General features: G+C 46.4%; 1 protein-coding gene across 1 annotated transcript in view; it reads right to left on the reverse strand.

The window, feature by feature from the left end:
* Positions 1–18,943, reverse strand: part of ATP6V0D1 (ATPase H+ transporting V0 subunit d1) — a 34,556-nt gene that overhangs the window by 12,250 nt on the left and 3,363 nt on the right. Inside the window, exon 2 of the mRNA XM_048316606.1 lies at positions 11,839–12,010. Within this exon, the coding sequence (XP_048172563.1) occupies positions 11,839–12,010 (172 nt within the window). The remainder of the gene's footprint in view (positions 1–11,838; positions 12,011–18,943) is intronic.

Below are 18,943 nucleotides of genomic sequence, written 5' to 3' on the forward strand. Positions count from 1 at the left end.
AGATTTTACTAGTTTTTATTAGATGGGCTTATTGCCTCTCAAATATGCTCAAAGGGCACGTCCATGAACAAATCAAATCCACACCTTAGTTCCTCAAACAGGCGCCGCTTTTTTCTCTCCACACTGCAAGGCTGAGTAGTGCACCTCCTGGCCCTATGATTTTTGCAGAGTACCCTTTTGTGTTTGCAGCCTACCCTTCCTGGTTCAATCTAGAACCAGGGCAATCAGCACAAGCTTCACGTACTAGGAAACCTCCTTTTGCCCTTTAATCCACAAGGTCATTATCTTCCCTCCTGTTTGTGCAGCTCTCACCATGGAGATGATTGCAATCTCCAGGACAGCAAGAAGGGCCTGTTTATGAGAACTGAGGTAAGTCCCTTGCAGTAAGCAGCTGGTTCCTGGTAAATAAAAGCATCTGCACCCTAACACAGATGCTTCTCCATGAGGTGCGCCAGAACAAGGATACAGAAGATCATTTCCCAGCTCCACCATCTGCCCTCAACATGAAAGTTTCCTTTGTGCAACACAGTAGCCTTAAGGAAAGACCATAGGCAGCACTTCTCTCAACAAAGCAAAGCACAATATACGATGAGACCAAATTTGTTACTTTAACTCAGCCTACAGTGAGGGAATAGGTAAGGAAATACGGTCATGTATGCCAGCCCACCTCCCTCCTATCCCCAGTTTACTACAGATACCACTCTCCACAAGATACTTGCAAGAAGCCTGGCCAAAGTCGACTGTACAAAAAAGGAACTGAGGAAAAATGTTTGGAGCCCTTCTGCTCTCAGGTCTTCAGAGCAGCTTACTAGAGTCCCACCAAGCTCATTCATGCCTGCCCCGTCCAACTCAGCACAAAAACCACAGCCAGGTTTTGGGAGAGCTGCCAAAATCTGACTCTCTTCATACATGGAAGCTCCTGCTTTCAGACTGATGGTGCCAGGAAAGACAACCCAGCTGGCTTCCAGTGCCAGAGAGCAAAGCACAGCCCTCCTTGTTTAATTTATACCCCTTAATTTGATTTTTCCTCATCCTTCAGGGAGGTCTGGGAAATGCATGGTCTATAACCCAAATGCCAATGCCTCTAAAGAGGCATCAACTGTTTTAAAGATTACTTCATCCACTTAAATCTTGCTGTCAAAGGATTCATCCCTGCAGGAAGAGTTAACATGCGTGAGATAAAGGGGGGAATTCTCCTTCAAATTTCCATCGTGACAGCATTTCAAACCTTCACAATAACAAGGGAGATACAGCAGGACAAAGGTCTTCTTGTGCCTGTCAAGGCCAGCCAGACATCAGCACCACTACCTAATCCTTGATGGTAGTTCCATTTACTTCAAGCAAGCCCAGACCACCCTCATTCACATTCAGTCCCTACTTCATCCCAATAAAACCAGTCACAGCTTAGTCACTCATAACTACAAGGCAACTCTTCTAGTGCCAGGGCAGCTGGAAAAGCCTCTTCTCATCTGTGGAGCTTTCTGCTCACCCAGGGATATGGGCACAAAACCGGCCAGAGTGTGACATGCACAGTTACACCAGGCATAACTCCTCCTGGAGGTGTGGTATATTCCAGAAATTCACGTTCACAGAAATACAATTTTAGTCAATACTGAGAAGCGTCAGTAACATCTCACAGGAAAGTACAACTTTTTATTAAAGAACATAAAACAGTCAGCAAACATAGGAGTATCCTCAGCATCATCCACAGCAGGAAAGAGATGATGATTTACAGCTTCCTGAAGTCCGAGACAACTGGAGCCACGATCTTTGCTCCTCCAGCAACTCCCACTGCAGAACAATATGCATTGGATGACACTCAGATAACAAGAACAAAATCAGACTAGGATATGCCTAGAGAAGCCAAAAGAGGGGGGTTGGTGGGCCAAACCTTCCTTCCAGCAGCAGCAGGCCAGAGTTCACTCTCACTGCTGGTTTTGGGAGGTATGGTCTCAGGCAGACAGATCAGAGACCCCTCACAGAGAAGAGGGGAGAGCCAGCCCCCAGAAGCTAAATCCTGACATAGTCACCCATGGCTAGCTATGGAGCAGAATCAAGCAAGGGTAGAGCACACGTGCAAAAGCCATGCACAGGTACCTTGACAATGTATGTTTCCTCCTTCTGGCATTACTTAAGTACAGACACTGATAAATGAGAAATGCAAGAAAGACTGCAGTGGCCCACTGAATATTTGGAAAGGCTGTTTTAGCAGGGGAGCACATGAAATGCATGAACACTCATCACGTGGGGCGTATACAACTTGGCTGCAAGGCACTCAAGCACAGCACTGCAAGGCAGTGACCCCAAAACAGTTACACCTTCTCCCTCCCCCACTTACTAATCTAATCTAATCATAAAGAGTCATTGTCCTACAAAAGATAGGTTGGTTTTTTATTGCTTTCTGTTCCAGGACACTAAAAAAACCGTCAACAATACTGCAAGTGGTCACAAAGCATGAATAATGATGGAACATTGCATGACCTGAGATTCTCAGGGATCCTCCAAAAGTAGAGCCAAAACTGTAGCTTAGCAGCTGCTCTGCAAGGGATCATGAGGACAGCCCTCCATGTCACAGCCAACAGACAGCAGTGGGCCAATGCAGAGGTGCATAGCAGGAGTTTTGTTGGGATGGGTTGAGGTATTGCCTTGCTCAGGCAACTTTAATGCTTTCCAAAACCAGCATTAGACGTTAACTCAGACTACTGTGAGCAAGGCCAAAGTCCTTATGTGACTGCACTGGGCAGTTACTCAGATTACTATAGAAGCATGTATTTATTTTGGGATGAAAAAGGGAAATTTCCAGTGGGATCAGAGCAGTGCTTCGAACTCGGCATGAATTCTAGAGACAGCTTTAAAAGATAATGAAGTTGTTTTGACTATAGTCACTTTAGCATCTAGTGCTTCCCTCTTGCAGCTCATTCAGTTCACATACTCAGGGGGTGTTGGGAGAAGTAACTCAGGGAAAAAGTTTCAGGCTGGTTGTACCACTACTTCCTTGGGTTTGTGCATAAATACAGAGATCCATCTGTATCCCACTGGATACTGTGCTGGTACACAGAGCCACTTGTCACACCTCTCTCAAGCTCCAAATGTTAAGCAGCCACGGGGGAAAGCAACACACAGACTTCAAAGCCCAAAAGAGCAGTGGCTGACACTAAGAATAGTGCCAACAGCTGAGATGTTTGTATCTGCGGGGTCAGCTTGAGATCATTAGTAAATAACTGCACAGCTGTCCTGATCTGGAAAGAAGAATGTTGCACATCAGGAAGATCTCAGTGTCTCACTGAGACTTGTTTGAATAACAGACAATGGATGTGAACAGAGTCAAATCCTTTAATCAGTTTTTCAGCTTGTATTAGAACATGTCAGATCAGCAGCAGTTCTACCTCTCATCTGCAGCTGAGGTCAGACAGTCCAGGGAACAGCAAGAGCAGATGCAGTGTGCAATGCTCTCTGTTCAGTGTCCTTGCTGGTCTCTTCCTCTTTGCACATTGTCCTTCCTAGAGTCACACCAATACAAACCATACCTAAGTGCTACATTCGTGAACCTGCCAAAGAAAAAGCTCAGAATTTCATGGTTGCCACCACAAACCAAGGGCATTGAGCCAGTAAGTGGGTGCTCTGCTAAACTTAGATCAACAAGACCATTTGAGAGCAGAGAGTTATAACTTCACAGTACTACAGAGGCTGTGGCAGCCTTTCAAAACCAAGTATCCAGGAATGTTCTCAGCATTAATCTATATTTAGCTGTATCTCCACATGATTTTTACTATCCTCTAGTCTATGTCTCTTGGGATACTGACCTCAGTTTTCCACTGGTATCATCTGTTAACTTACAAGCAGCGATACAGTGTTAGCTGCATTAAACTAACGAGAAAAAAGCTACACAAAGTACTTTTAATTTTAAGGCTTTATGAATTTGATTCAGTGTTCCTGATCTGTAAAAAACCCTTGAAACACCAGAGAATGTTTTGAACACCTGGCAGCCTGGTGCAAGAATCTCTGGTTGCCTAAACTTGATGCCTCAAAGCTTGAGAAACACAAGGTTGATACGCAAAGCTGAGCCCTGGCACTCTGCACCATGTTGAGCAGACTTGAGCACTAATTACATTTTAAATATTGCCCAAAACCATGTAATCATGCTGCTTTCACAGGAACCAGCTGCAGAAGTCAAACTTGCACAAAGTTCTTCTAATCTTACATGTAAAGCACAAACCCCCAAACATTTCACAGATATAAAATAAGAGGAAAGGGTGCACTGTTCACATTATCCCCCAAACTGTCTCTAGTAGCTAAGAAACCTGAGTTTAGAGGCCCAAAAGCCTTTATCTACTTCTCAGTGAATGTATGGTCTGGACCCAGCCAATGTGCAGAACATCTCTGTGCATACAGACCTGATGCCAGCAGAAGACAAGAAAATTCATCGTCTCATTTGACATGCAGTAAATCATATGAGGCAGCTACAATATTTAGTTCAGTCTCTAAGTATTGTGGTACCTAGGCAAAGCTCTACACAAGTATTCACTAGACTTCAAACTAGCTTACAGAACGGACCTGGGAGAGGTGACTCAGACCCAAGATGCCCCCAGGAAGCCTTCAGAACCCTTGGCCTCCAGGCCTTCTCTGGGCTGAACACGACAGTCTAGAGCATTGGGTGAGGCAAATCAATGGAAAGGTAAAAGGAAAACAAAGGCTGCTAAGGTCAAGCACTAAAGACCTTGGGAATGGTTTCAATCAAGGAGTGAAGCATGTTACACGTGCACAGAAATGCTTAGTGAGTGCACACTCAGCTGAAGGCATTGCATACAGGTGTTCTTCTGCAAAAGCTGCAGTCACATATAAATTGATTTGAGGAGCATCAATAACCTCTAATACACACACTCCCTTCCCTTCTTGTTTTATGCCTCTAACAGACATTCTGTTCAGCCTGTCAAGGAAAAGACTGCAAGAAGGAGCACAGGGGAAGTACAAGGACTGGTCCTGCAAACTGCAGAATCACCAGAGGAATTCAGCTTTAAACAAAGCCCAAGAAGACAGAAGTCCACACACTGCCTGTGGATGACACCACATAAGCTTGGACAGGGATCTTATCCAGGGGCAACGAATTCTCACTTAATCACCCACAGCTTGCATGCTAGGGCCCCTTCTCAGAGCTGCAGTGTTTCACCAAAGACGTCTTTATCTTAGTGACACATGGGCTGACATCTGGAGCTCATCACTCAGTTTTTGCTGCATCTTTACTGCCACCAGTAACATTTTGTTATGACATTACTGTCACTACCAGAGCTCACTGTTTGCCAGGCACGGTGTTAACACCTTCCAAGTGAAGAACAGTGCTGCTCCATAGGAGAAAAGTTCTGTTGTTCCCATTCAAATCCACTGGCCAAACGAAATGTTTTTCAGGCACCAGAGGTCTGGGGAAAAAAAGCATCCTCTTAATGTAATATACAGTGAAATACACCTTTCAAAGATTTCCTTTCTAATGAGAGCACCCACAGTCACACCATGACTCCCACAGTCACCACCATGCAACCCAGTCCATTGTCACAGACACTGGTTCTGGGAAACCAGTGAGATCAGCATCCTTTGGGAATGCAGGTGAGCAGATGCAGCTCTGATGCCACCATCCAGAGGACACAAGTCTCTGATCATTTCCAGACCATTAGCTACATGCCCTCTTATTTTGAATATTGTGTAATCCCTCCAAGAACTTGGCTTATCAGTTCAACTTTGCACTCCTTGCAAACAGGGAAGCTGTTTGTCAGAAACCTGCGCTGCTTTGCCAAAACAATCTCTGTCAGAAAAGGCTCTTAAACCTTTTATTGCAGGATCCCCAGCCACTACAGTAATTTTTGCTTCCTAACCCCACTGCCACCAAGGACCCTGACTGAAATTGTAGAGTGTAATTTTAACCACAGCAGCATTAGGAAAGATCCTTCAGATTGTTGCACTTGCCCCACTGAACTACACTAATGTAAAGCATTTGGAGGGTTTTTTTCCTTCTGCAGGAAAGGATTTCAAAAGGATGTAGTCATATTTTGTAACCTCCACAGTTGTGCCAGGATGCACACTCCAGTACACTCAGAATGAAGACAGGCCACTTCCTACTCCAGAGAGGAGGATTACTGCTCTTGAGCTCAAGTAGCAATTGAAACAATTTGGCTGCAGAAAAACCACTGCTGCAAAATTAAAATTGAACTCAAAGTTGTGCAGCAGAAACTAGATCTATCCAGTGCAGGGGAGAGGCAGAGCAGGATCGGGTCAGAGAGAAGGTAACAGAGGGAAGTGTGAGCTAAGAAAAGGCACGTGCAAGGGGAAAAGGTACATGCAGCCTCATCAAAAACACATCTTGTGACCACAAAAACATACTGAAAGCCAAGTTCCCCACGGCAACCTCAGGGCAAAAAAAGAACCTGGTTCCCAGCCCTTGCTGGTAAGATAAAGATAAAAGATGACCTAGTCTGTCCTCTGATGACAGGCTTGATCCCAGATTTGGAAGACGTATTTAGACCCAGCTTGCCCCCAACCCTCACTCCCACAGCACACTCAGTGTCCACAGTTACCCGCAGCTCCCCCCTGAAGACAAGACCAAACCCTTCTCTGCCCATCAGTTTGCTGTGAGGGTTCAAGGGGCCCAACAGCTGCCAGAGCCCTGACACTGGTCTGCTGCAAAGCCAGACTTTCTGGAGCAGGGAAGAGACTGTGCTGAAACAAGGGGGAGGGAAAAAAACCCAAAACAAACCCCAAACAAAAAACCACCACGCAACAAAAAACAAACAAACCAACCCAAAAAACCCACTAAACCCTTCTCCCTACCATTGGAAAAATACTAAAGCTGAAAATCTGATAAGCCTACAGCAGGTTAGAGTCAGGATTCTTTATCCTAATGTTGCTCCTATCTAAACCATACACAGGAACACTGAAAGGAAGGAGAGACAGACCATGGCACCGTGTCAGGTGAACACAAAGAACAAAGCCTGTACAGAAAGGCAGGGCAGCACATCACTGAGAAGAACCTAAAACCCACTTCCATCCCACAAGTCAATATGTGCTTGTTGAATTCAGGAAGTGGCTTTTGCTGTTTCAAGAACACTTAATACCTGTTTGTTGCTGCCCTACAGAGCACCACTGCATTCCCCCAGGCAAAGAGTCCATTGTTTGTGTTGGAGCAGAGATGTTAACAGACAATTTGTGCCTATCGCTCAGAACCTAGTATGGTTGGCTGAAAGACATGGGGAAGCACCAGCAGACTTCCAGCAAGGAGCTGCGTGGCAAGATGCAGAGCAAGCAGGTGTGTTATGGAGACTGTAGCAGGCTCAGCAAACCGAGCTTTCTGCTTGCAGTGGCAGAGGCTGCCAGCTACAGCCACCACTTGAAAAAACAAATTGAGGAAGCTGGCTGATTTCCCTTATTTTGGTACTAAGAACGCAACACTTGCCACAGAAGAGTTCCTGGAGAGAATCAGAGCCAGGAAAGAGTCAGTGTGGTGCCAGGAGAGGAGCACAACAGGACAAAAAAAAAAAATCAGTGTCAGCAAGTGACTTGGGAAACAAAGACCTTACTTTGGGGCTGCTGCCTAGCCACGTTCTGGGGTCAGTTTTGTTCACGTGCTTTTAAACACTGTCCTTTCTCCTATGCTCAGGACAGAGGTTAACTCCTGCCCACCTCCCCAGGTGACCATCCTCACCCACACTCGCGGTGCACCTGGGGACAGGCAGCACGGGGCTGGAGTGCCACCTTCCGGCAAGCAACCGGCAGCGCGGCCTCCCCTCCCTGGAGGCGGGCACGGAAGGTGCTCTCCTGGAGCCGGGCACGGAACACACACCCTCTGCTCCACAGCCCTTGCACTGCCCCCCTATTGCTGCTTCTCCTTTCCCTGGCCTCACTTATTGCAGGGGCTGCTTCAAAGAGGCAACTGAAATGACATGGTATAATTTCATATGGGACAAACGGCATGGCTCCTGGCAGGTTGGCGCTGAAGCCAGAGGAGACAAGGACTACAGCTGCTCCCACAATCAGACATTTCCCCAGATCTCAGCAATGTGTCCCGGGTCAGATCTCAGCACCCTCAAAAAACAAGCAAAACAATCACCTGATGATCCACTCAAAACCACCCCAAAGGTCCAGCAGGACACTCCGGAAGGAGAAAGCCTGACAGTTTTTTAAATGCTTGATCCACCTCCTGGCATCAGCCATGCACACTCTGACCACTAGCAGTGAGCGTTAACAGGCTCCAATGTGCCCGTCTTATGTGAGGTTATCCAGGAGTCCTAAGGAGGCCAAAAAGGTAAGTACATACAAAGACATCCAGCAGCAGTGAGTGTCAAAGCTGGACATGCTACAAAACATTTCCTTCCATTTTGAGCCAGACACACCTCCTACAATCCCACTCAGTGTTAAAAATCTCTGTTTACAACTCAAAAGAGGTCTTGGTGAACTCAAGCTTTCCTCCTGCAGAAGCCAGCCCTGCTCAAACTTTCCACATCTTTCTACTATTTTTTATTTCACTTCAGCCTGTGTACTATTAGCACACAGATACATCCAGTTGAGTACAATTTCTTCTTCTGACCACCTGGTGCCTCAATTGCCCTGAGCTGTCTACCAGGAGCAGTCTTTACCATTTCCTGCTCAGGTTTCATTAACTATCCTAAAAGAATGGAGTAGGAAATAGTCATGCTCAAAAGGCAAATATAAATCACCCCTTATCTGCACGCACACCCAGGGTGAAAAATCAAGTGGCACAGGCTTGTCCCAGTGTCCCCCAGGCAGGTAGGATGACACAATACCTCTGGGTGCACAAGCACAAAATCCTCAGCACTGCCAAGATCCTTTGGCTGAACATTTTTATGGTGCTGCCTCCATACATGCCTGAGCTAGATGAAAGCCAGTGGCACAAGTGCATGTTGCCAGCTCCAAAAAGGGCTGTTCTCCACTCCAACTATTTGGGACACACATGGGAAGTTTAACACTGTCACCAAATCTCTGAAAATTTCTGTCCCCTGCCCCAAACCAAGACCTACTACAACTCAAGGGACAGTTTCAGGGAACACAGCCTGAAAGGCAGTCCAAGAAGTCACATCTAGTCTACCTTCTTTTCTACTAGGCCCATCACCAAATACTAGGTTTATCAAGAGAAGATACGAAGACCCACTGGGCAAAAGCAGCACCCTCTCCAAACTCCTTGTGGTTCACTGTATCTTCTCTTTTAACCTGTCTGTGGTGTCATTACAAGCTATTAGAGATTCTAATACCCTGATAGTGACTCCCACCTTGGACCAGTCAAAGCTGGTAACACCTTCTCTACTTCAACAATACTCCACTGTGTGATGAGTGCAGACCCAGAGGAGACCCCTCCATCAGTGGTGTGGCAGAACCACGACAAAACTCAGCTGAACTCTTGGACTCCTTGCACAACACTCTACAGAGACTGCAGACATTCCATATGGGAAAACAGCTTTTTCCTGCTTCACCTTTTGCCTTCCTCTAGGCAGCACTGCGAACAGTGGCATTAGAGCAAATCTTGTAGGTAAAAAAGGAAAAGAAGAGATAAGAGTGAAGATGACTTGAGGAAGGAACATTCTGTGCTGAACAGAACCAACATATTCAAGAAGAGATTATGCAGTAGCAAGAGACACAGGTATCTGCACAGAATCATTTTTTGCTGTAGAGAACTCATCAAAATCAGAATGACAGAAGCAGAACAAGATCAAAGTTAAATCAAGTTGAGGGCAGAACACCAGTTTTAAAACGTGATTCCAACAGCTGGTTAGAACCAGCCTTTCTGATTACAGAAGATGTTTTAAGGTCTTCTTCAAAACTCGAGCTGGATGTGGACACTGGATAAAGGTCAACAGGACTGAAGTAACAGGGAATTGGATTTCCACAGCCATCCATAGCCTTCCTACCAAGTCAGGCAGTGTGTAACCAAGGCAGGCATGGTCTGAGACCTTTCAGTTCATGTTTTCCACACACTGGTTTTCAAAGTGAGACTGCTAGGCAACAGCAAAGTTTTAAAGTCTGCAAGATACTGGTGTGCTGCCCAAACTATTGCCTTTAAACAGATATGACAGATGCATTAGTGATTACTATGAAATTCCATAGAGACACTTTCATAAATCCATAACACTGCAAAGGAAAAGCAACAGTGGAGGACCACCCACCTAACACTGCCAACCTCAAACAGCACTGATGTCTTTACAGAAAACTCAAGATGGGCAAAGAGGTGTTTTAAGAGTTAACTTAAGTTTGAGAGAATAGAAGTGATTGCTCCATACAACTAAGATGATGAACTAGAAATTGCTTCATCCATTGCAAACACTGCTGCAAAATGGGAGCTTGGTAATGCCTTGCTCCATATTTGGGTCGAAACATGAAAACTCCAGAAATTTTACTGACAAGCTTATAAGTAAAAACTATTTCTTAGAAAACAGGAAAGGCTTAGGAGACAGCTTTAGCACAGTGACCCAGAAAATAATAGATATAAGCCACTGGGTTAGAAAGTGAGATAATGGCAGCATCCAGACACAGAAAGGAGTGAACACAAAGGCCCATGGCAGAGAGATGGGTGTTTACTCAATATTTGCAAATGCAGGAGTTGCCACAGATAGATGAAAATTTAAAATTTTTCCATCAGCCACAAAGATCTTTCTACATCAGCCTGCATCATTCAAAAACTTGTAACTGGTAAGGAGGGTAACACACACACAACTGCCAAAAATGCAAGATTAAACATCACTTGCCAGAGTGCTTGCGATGAGCCCAGGCTCACTGTACCAGAGGTGATACATTAACTATCTCACTTGAGAATAGAGTATGATCTCCTTCTCAGAAATTCAAGTTAAAGTCACGTTCTACTGAACCAGAAACTCACTTTTGTCCATGAGACATCTCCTTGGTGGTTAGAGGAGACCGTTGGCTGTGCAGTTTGCAAGCCAAACTAGAGCTTATAGAAATATAGATTAAGGAAAGGAAAAAGTCAATTTTACTTCCACGTTTCAGATGCAAGCTAGGACAACTGGTATCCCACCACCACTAACAATTACATTTTATTACCAAACAAAACAAGAGCAGCACACTGGGAAGCAGAGGGTTGTGCAAAACCTCTGGGAGAAGATACCTCAAGACTGCTGGGCTATTTCAAGCTTTTCACATCAGCTGAACCTGCTGTGGAAGACCCATGTGTTTCCATGAACTGACAGGGACGTGCTGAGGCTGCTGCAGCCCTGTGTCTCCCTGCTGTGCCTTCCCCTAGTGCTGGCATTTGCTGGATCCCACTGAGCTGTCCAAGAAAAACAAACCAGTCAAAGGTTAACCCTGAAAGGGAAAAGTTGTTCAATTTTTGGCCAGCTCAACTCCCTGAACCAGTTTGTGGTGGGGCCAGAGGAAGACCTACAGGCCCTGGGATGGGACAGGAGAATCACATTGGCCCTGATGACGGCTGATCAACCTCAGTGGCTCAGAACTAGCAGGCAACTGCTGTAATGCACATGCATGGCATGCCTATGTTTCACGGCAGGATTACAGTTTTAAAAACTCAGGAACATTTAACTCAAGGGACCAAGATAAATGGCACCTCTAAGAGACTGAATCAATACTGGGATGGAAGGCAGCCAAGCAGCTGTACCAATGGAGAACACGCTCCCTGGGAGCAGAAGCTTTTAACAACACAGTGATAAAATGCTGCTGGTTTGAGACCTCCAGATACAACCAAACCCATTTCATTCAAGAAACATAAAACACAGCAGGCACAGGGCTGAGAGTAGAAAGCTGGTCTGAGAGCTCTTACATCTGGAAGAACACCAGCACTTCAAATGCTGTTCACGACCAGCTGGTACTCACGTGATAAAGTCCAGAAAACTTGCCAGGGGCTCATACGCGTGGTTCCTCATGTGACGGAACTCCACCACCATCTTCTCCTTCAGCTTATCATCAATGACGGACACAGTGAGCGGGGAGGCTTCATTGGCCAGGAAGTTCCCATAGTCTGTGCTCTGGAGGTGCAGTTTCAAGTCTGAAAATGAAAGAATAATTCCACTCTTAGAGGGGTTTGGGCTGGGTTTGGGGTTTTTTTTCAGGATAGCCAAGAAAGCTGTTGCTCAGCACTTCTCTAGGCACTCTGTTCTCTGAAAGATAACCTAGACAAAACCCATTTGTTAAGTCATTCACTTACATTTGTGCACAGTTTTATGATGGACAACCCAAATGCAGGAAAAGATCAGTGATAAATACCTACTTTTACTCTCTTAATCTTGTCTAGCCTCTGTTTTCAGGTAGCCACTTCAAGGCATCAGTTCCATATCAGCCTTGCCTCATTTTAAAGACAAATCTGTGTAACTGAGCACACACTGGTGCCAGCTGTTCACTGTGCTAGGTCAAGGTGGAAGCTTCTTGATTTTCTAGGAGGTATTTGCTAGAAATCTTGGGGGAGGAAAAAAAAAATAAAATCACTTAAGCACTCTGTCTAGCCAAAAGGGCTCTCTGGTTGCAGACTTCTCTGAAGAAATCACAACCAAGAACCTAACTGCACACACACACAGCAAGTCTCTCCAGATACTAGTGATGTGGAAGCATCTGTAAAGTTTTCAAAGCCATAAAGACAGAAGCGGCAACTTAGAAATTATAAAACATCTTTGTCTTACATTACCAAAGCAGCCCAGCTATTTTTGCTGGTAAATAGAATTCAGGCATTAATAGGTACAGAGGGGCTAGTGAAGATGAAGGCCATTTAAATCCAGGGTAGGTAATCCCTGCCCAGGATGTAAGAACATGTTCAAAAGTCTTCCCCTTCTCCAGTTTCAAGCAGAGGAACCCTTTGTTTCCTCTGTTAGCCCTGCTGCAGGTCAGGTGCCCAACCAAGCTGCAGTCCTGGCCAACAAGCAACCACAACACGCTGAGTTCTGTCAAGATAAAAGCCCTGTTTGAGCCAAAAGCATTTAAGCGTCTCTATGGAAAAACTGAATCCAGAACCAAGGAACGTCATATAATTCTACTCCTCAAAGCTCTACTAGTTGTATTGGTACACAATGTTCATCTCCCTTCAGCTTCACCTCAGAGGGCCAGTTAGGCAAGCACATCCTCCCAGGGACTCAAGACCTTTATGGGGTAAGGAGAGGAGCTGGAAGCATTGAGTCAAACCAGATGTGAGCACACCATCCAGAGAAAACAAAAAAAGACACTTCTCTCTGATTTTTCTGAAGCAGCAGCACTGAGGCTGCCTTTCCCTTCCACTGAGCCACACAAGTCCTCAGCATTATGGCACAAGCATCCATAGCATGAAGGTCAGAGCAAGGACTCAGACTGGTTTGAGGAGTTTGATCTTTTGGTATCACATCCAGCCAGGGCAGGAGCTGGAGAGCTCCTCCTCAGGCTCCAACCTGAGCTTGTGCAGGGCGATACTGTTCTCTGCCCAAGGCATGCAGGGGTCAAACAGCTTCCAAGCCAACTGACTCTTCTGGGTGTTTCCAAGGAAGTCTAGCAAAGATGGTTTTGACCCAGCACTCTTTAGCTACAAAGATGTTTCCACTGCTCAGTGTTGCAGGAAATGGAGTTTAAAAAGAAGGAAAATAAAGGCCAGAGACTTAAATACCACTCAGTTTGTCATGTTTCTCAGTGGTTTACATGAGAGTTTTGGGGGCACTTGTAGAAAGGAGGGGATTCTGCCCCTCTAGTCTGTTCTGGTGAGACCCCACCTGCAGCACTGCATCCGCCTCTGGGGTCCTCAGCACAGGAAGGACATTGAACTATTGGGAAAAGGTCCAGAAGAGGCTACAAAGATAATTAGAGGGATAGAGCATCTCTCCTATGAGGAAAGGCTGAGAGGATTGGAATTGTTCAGCCTAGAGAAGAAAAGGCTCTAGGGAGAGCTTATTGCAGCCTTTCAGTACCTGAAGGGGCTATAGGAAAGCTGGAGAGGTACTTTTAACAAGGGCATAGAATGACAGGACAAGGGGTAATGGCTTCAAACCGAAAGCGACTAAGTTTAGATTGGATATTAGGAAGACATTCTCCCCTGTGAGGGTGGTGAGGCACTGGCACAGGTTGCCCAGAAAAGTTCTGGATGCCCCACCTCCACAATTTTTCAAGGCCAGATTGGACAGGGTTTGGAGCAAACTGGTCTGGTGGAAGGTGTCCCTGCCCATGGAAGGGGGTTTGGAACAAGACAGTCTGTAAGGTCCCTTTCAACCCAAACCATTCAATGATTCTATGAGTCCTGGATGCAGCAAAGAGAGCTCCCCATCCAACTACACACATCAAGGCTGGAGCAAAGCAGAGATCTAATCTAGATCTCTGTTCCCCAGGATAATCTGCAGCTGAACACCTGTGGTTTATTCTACCAAATCACAGTCAACTTATGCTCACACTTGCAAGGGAGAAAAAACATTGCCTGGGTAACTCAATCAAGCCTGCAACACGAACCTTGCCACAGAGTCAAACACCAGATCATGCCAGAACTTGGAATGTCCCTCACCTCCATGCAACCTGCACAGGATTATTATTGATAGTAATCACTTCCTAAAGTCTTCAAAAAGCCCAGCTCATGGGCATCATCCTGTGTGCAGAGGGTTCTGACCCATCTGTTCTGCAATTGCTTGATTTCTGAAAGATAAGACACTTACAGAGGGGAAACCTACCTGAGCTACGTCTTAATGAGTTTTTGTCCCACTTTTTAAAGCTCTCTAATTATGAGCTTTGGAGTCTGAGCGGAAATTAAGTTCCTGACAGATCAGGACTTCACTAGTTTGCCTTTAGCAGAAACTAGAGAAAACATGGAGCAAAATTGATCAAATAGTATGCTCAATGAATACAAAAGAAAAGGTCCTGGTAAGAGTATTACACCCATAAACTCAGATTGCAAGGGAGGGCACAGGGAACTACAGTAGTTGCATTCATATACCTCCCACTTGCAGTTTTCTGCAGTTGTGTAGAGCTCTAATGGAAGCTAAGCCTGCCCAAAAAGGCATGTGATGTTGTTTTGCAGCTATACAGGACCTTGGAGAGGAAGCAGCTATTGCATATCCTACCAGATCCGCCTTCAGTACGGAAGCTGCCAAAGCTTGTTTCCTCAAGTCCAACACCACCGGTTTGTTTTGGTGTCATCACAACCCAAAACTCTGCTTTTGAGGTTGCAAGCAGCTGCTTGGCTATCACTTGATGCTACAGATTCAGTGACACAAAAAGAAGAGTCTGCTGTACTTCCAGGACATCAGAGCTGCACTGCACCTAGACCAGAGGCACATAGGCTGCACATTGTGCCTTGCAGGCTCTCCTTCAACAACTCTGAGCAAGCTCCCATGAGCTGCTTGGCCGGAACATTTTGCCCTGCTCCATGAAAGGGTTGTCCCCCTAACTCCACAGCATAAGAGCCAGCACATTATGTTGCAACTGGAATAAGGGCCATGTTTATATAACACTTGGAATTCATTTTAACAAGGAAGGCCAGCCACAAACTGCAGAACTAAACTTTTCTGAATCTCTTAGCATCCAAGCAGACAAAATGGAACATATTTTCCAAAAATTGGACCGGATTTATGAACCCTGACTCAGTGCATCCCACGGTGTATCAGTGCTTTACACTAGCCTGTCCTCCTCCAGCTGCTGGGCCAGTCACCAAGCCTCAGCCAAGAGGGTTTGGGAGCTTTTAATAGGACTATTCACATGTCAAGCTCCTCAGATGAGAGCAAACTAATCCCATGGTTTCAGAAATCTGCTGCCAGAAGAGCTGTCCCAGTAGCACGGTGACTAATAAATGGACCCACTGCTGAGCAAGCTCCAAGCTCTCCAAAAGCTCAGGTTCCTCACACAAGCCTAGACTGAGCAGGAGTTGGCCTCTGGCAGCAAGAGCAGCACCTTGGCAGGGGCAGCTGCCAAAGATCCCACATGCTGCACATCAGTAAGACACTGCCTGCAAGGTTTTTGCCGTGCCTCTTCCCCAGCTGCTGCTGAAAAGGAGGGAGACATGCACCTACAGCCCAGCCCCTCCCAATGAGCTCCTTCAGGTATTGACCAACAACAGCACATGGCCTCAACCCAGCAATTGATTTTAAGAGATACATTGGCCTGTTTCAGCATTTTTCCAAGTGGTTCACACACTTTATGTAACAGACTGAGCCAGCATTTGGCAAGGGAGCACTTGAATGACCACAAAACTTTTGTTCTCTCTTCTCCCCCGCAAAACCTAGGAAATTATGGCCAGGTCACAGCTCCCAGAAAGCTGCCTCGTGCAAGAACACAATCATCTGTCAGAATGACACCCTTTTTCAGCTGGGTAGGGTAGTGCTTGGGATTACCATGACATGTACTTGCAGCCACCTCCTATCAATTCTCAGATCAGGCCCTCTGGTTTTCATGCAGCTGCCTGTACACAAGCCACAAACACAACCAGAGCTTAATTCAACAGCTGCTGTGCCAACACCTTCACATTTCAGATGACATCTTCACAAGAGACTTCATATTCACACTAATGCAACTATCCCCTCCTGCAAGTTTGCTTTGACATAACAAGGAGCCAAGCCATTAGTCTGTCAGACATCTGTCAGTCAAAGCCTTTCCTGTAAGCCCCGCTCAGACAGAATGATCCATGGCCCCATCAGCTCAGACTTCCAACCCTTCCTTCTTTCCTGCTGTAACTGCATTGCAGAGCTCTGAATCAAGTTAAGGGCTCAAGCACTTCCAGGCAAGGACTGATCTGTTTTCTCACGCACAGGCACAGAACCAGCTTCCGCACCGTCTGAGCTAAACTGATGTTTTCACAAAAATTATCTGCTGTAAACCTGACATCTTCCTCCAAAGCACCTGGGGCCATCACCGCCTATATAAAAAATTAAAATATCATTTGCCATCTCCCTGGCTGGAGGCAGTAACGCAGCTGAGGGATTACACAGCAGTCTGCAGATGAGTTACATCGCCCACGTATCCCTTCAGGAGACTGCAGTCATTACCATTTGCCTTGTTGCTGTTTGTTTGGTCTGTTTATAGCCACTTCAGACACTCCTGAAGCCGATTCTCTGAAATCTCACTGAAGAAGAGCTCAGAGACCCTTTGTTCCCTGCAGAACTTAAGACCTTTCCTGTGGTTGCACACCACCAGCAGTGACGTGCTACCTCTTCTCTGTTGTCAGGCAGCAAATTCATCTGGGCCACAGTTAGACACAGAGATACATCATCTTTGGCTCCTTCCTTCATCACTATCTCACCTCTAACTTTTCACCAGTTTGACATGCCCTCAGCACCAAAGAGCAGCCTGTGTTCCTAGCCCATCCCTTCCTGGGGCTGAACTCACTCCACTCAGAGCTTCAAACCCGGCACAGCCAGGTCATGCTCCACTGGGAGCCCTTCAACCAGGCAGCCCTTTCCTAATCTGTCCAAAAGACAAGATAACCCTTCCTCATCTGCCTGCATCCCCAATAAGCTTTCTTCCCCCTCCAAAAGCAGACTGCTCTAAGTGACTACAACCTTAGAAGTGCAGCACCTGGTGCAGGGGTTAAGGGAGAGGCAAAAAATCACTCAGAAACTAAAACAAACAGGGCAGAAAACAGTCTCATGATGCAGGAGCCGACAGCTGAGGAAAAACAAGATGAAAGCACTGACAGGCTGCCGAGCAGCAATACCTGCCAGGAAACCCAGACACCATCATCATCTAACAAGGGGCAGGACACAAACAAGGGCTGAAGCTACACCAGTACGGGAGAAGTTGACCTCAGCTGCTGCTTGAAGTTTAGCTAGAAGCTCTGAAGCAGGTCTCTGCCTGGTAAAGGAGGCCAGAACAAACAGCAAAGCACCTCTGCTGAACCCTGCAGGAAGCCAGTGACCACACTGTTTGTTTGCCACCATCATCTAGCAGGCTATGGAAGTGCCATCTTTCTTCCAATAAATGATGTTTTCCTGGAGCTTGTTTTAACAGGACAGTTGATGAAACAGCCACAGCCAGTGGTTACACCCATACAGGATGCAGGACAAAGCAGCAGGACAGCATTTTGGACACTGTTCTGCTGCTGCACGAGCAGTCAACATTCAGAGGACAGGAATGGTCTGTACTCTCCTCAGGTCTTACTGTGCCTGTACATTCTGCCTCCTCTGGCAGGAGAAAGCTCTTGGGGCCAGGGAACAGTCCTGCTGCACAGTCCCAGCACACTGGGGTCAGCTTTTCACACAGGGCTCCAAGACATCAGGAGAGTGACAAACCATCTTTGTGTGAATGACAATGAAAGGTCCCCACCACATTATGGCTTGGCTTCTACACTCCCTGAGTTCAGACTGAACCACTCTCAGAGTTCACAACGGATTTAAGCCTGGTTATGCTTTGCGACCACCAAGTGGCCTCTCCTTGCTTGGTAGTACAGTAAAGGAGTTGCACGGGAAAGGATCTGTGCTGTTCCCCCTACAGCCAGGAGAATACCATGAGCTCCACCAAAAGCACTCTTGAAGCCAGTCTGGAGCTCTGCAACATCCCTATACAAGAGAGGACACACGGCCCATGTGGTTATGCTGAAAGAGAAGCCCACTTCCAGCCTTCTGGGGCCTAAATTCCAGGACCACAGTGATAAAATGGAAAAGAGACAGGTAGCACAGCCTCTCCTGCTCTTCTCTCAGTGAAAGTAGATGTGCTGAACACCTCAAAGCAAGTGGCAGCCTGTGGGGGAGAAAAAAGATCCTCGGGACAATGAAAACAAAAGCACACACTGCAGTCAGCCTGGTGTGCAGAAGACAAACTCCATGGACAGATCCCATTCCTCCACGTGCACAGCACTGTTTCCATGGCATCCAAGTTCCCAGCTGTGCCAACAGCATAGACCAAGGCACAAGCACACACAGAGTGGTGGTGCTGGAGATGCACAGTCTCTGGAAGGCCTCTCCCAAAAGAGGCACACAAGCTTGAGCCAACTTCCCTCCACTCCTCAGCCTCATCACCCAGCTAGAAGGTGACACGTCCTGCTGCTGGATTTCAC

Source organism: Corvus hawaiiensis, chromosome 12 (genome assembly GCF_020740725.1).
Source record: "Corvus hawaiiensis isolate bCorHaw1 chromosome 12, bCorHaw1.pri.cur, whole genome shotgun sequence".
In the NCBI taxonomy this organism is placed as follows: domain Eukaryota; kingdom Metazoa; phylum Chordata; class Aves; order Passeriformes; family Corvidae; genus Corvus; species Corvus hawaiiensis.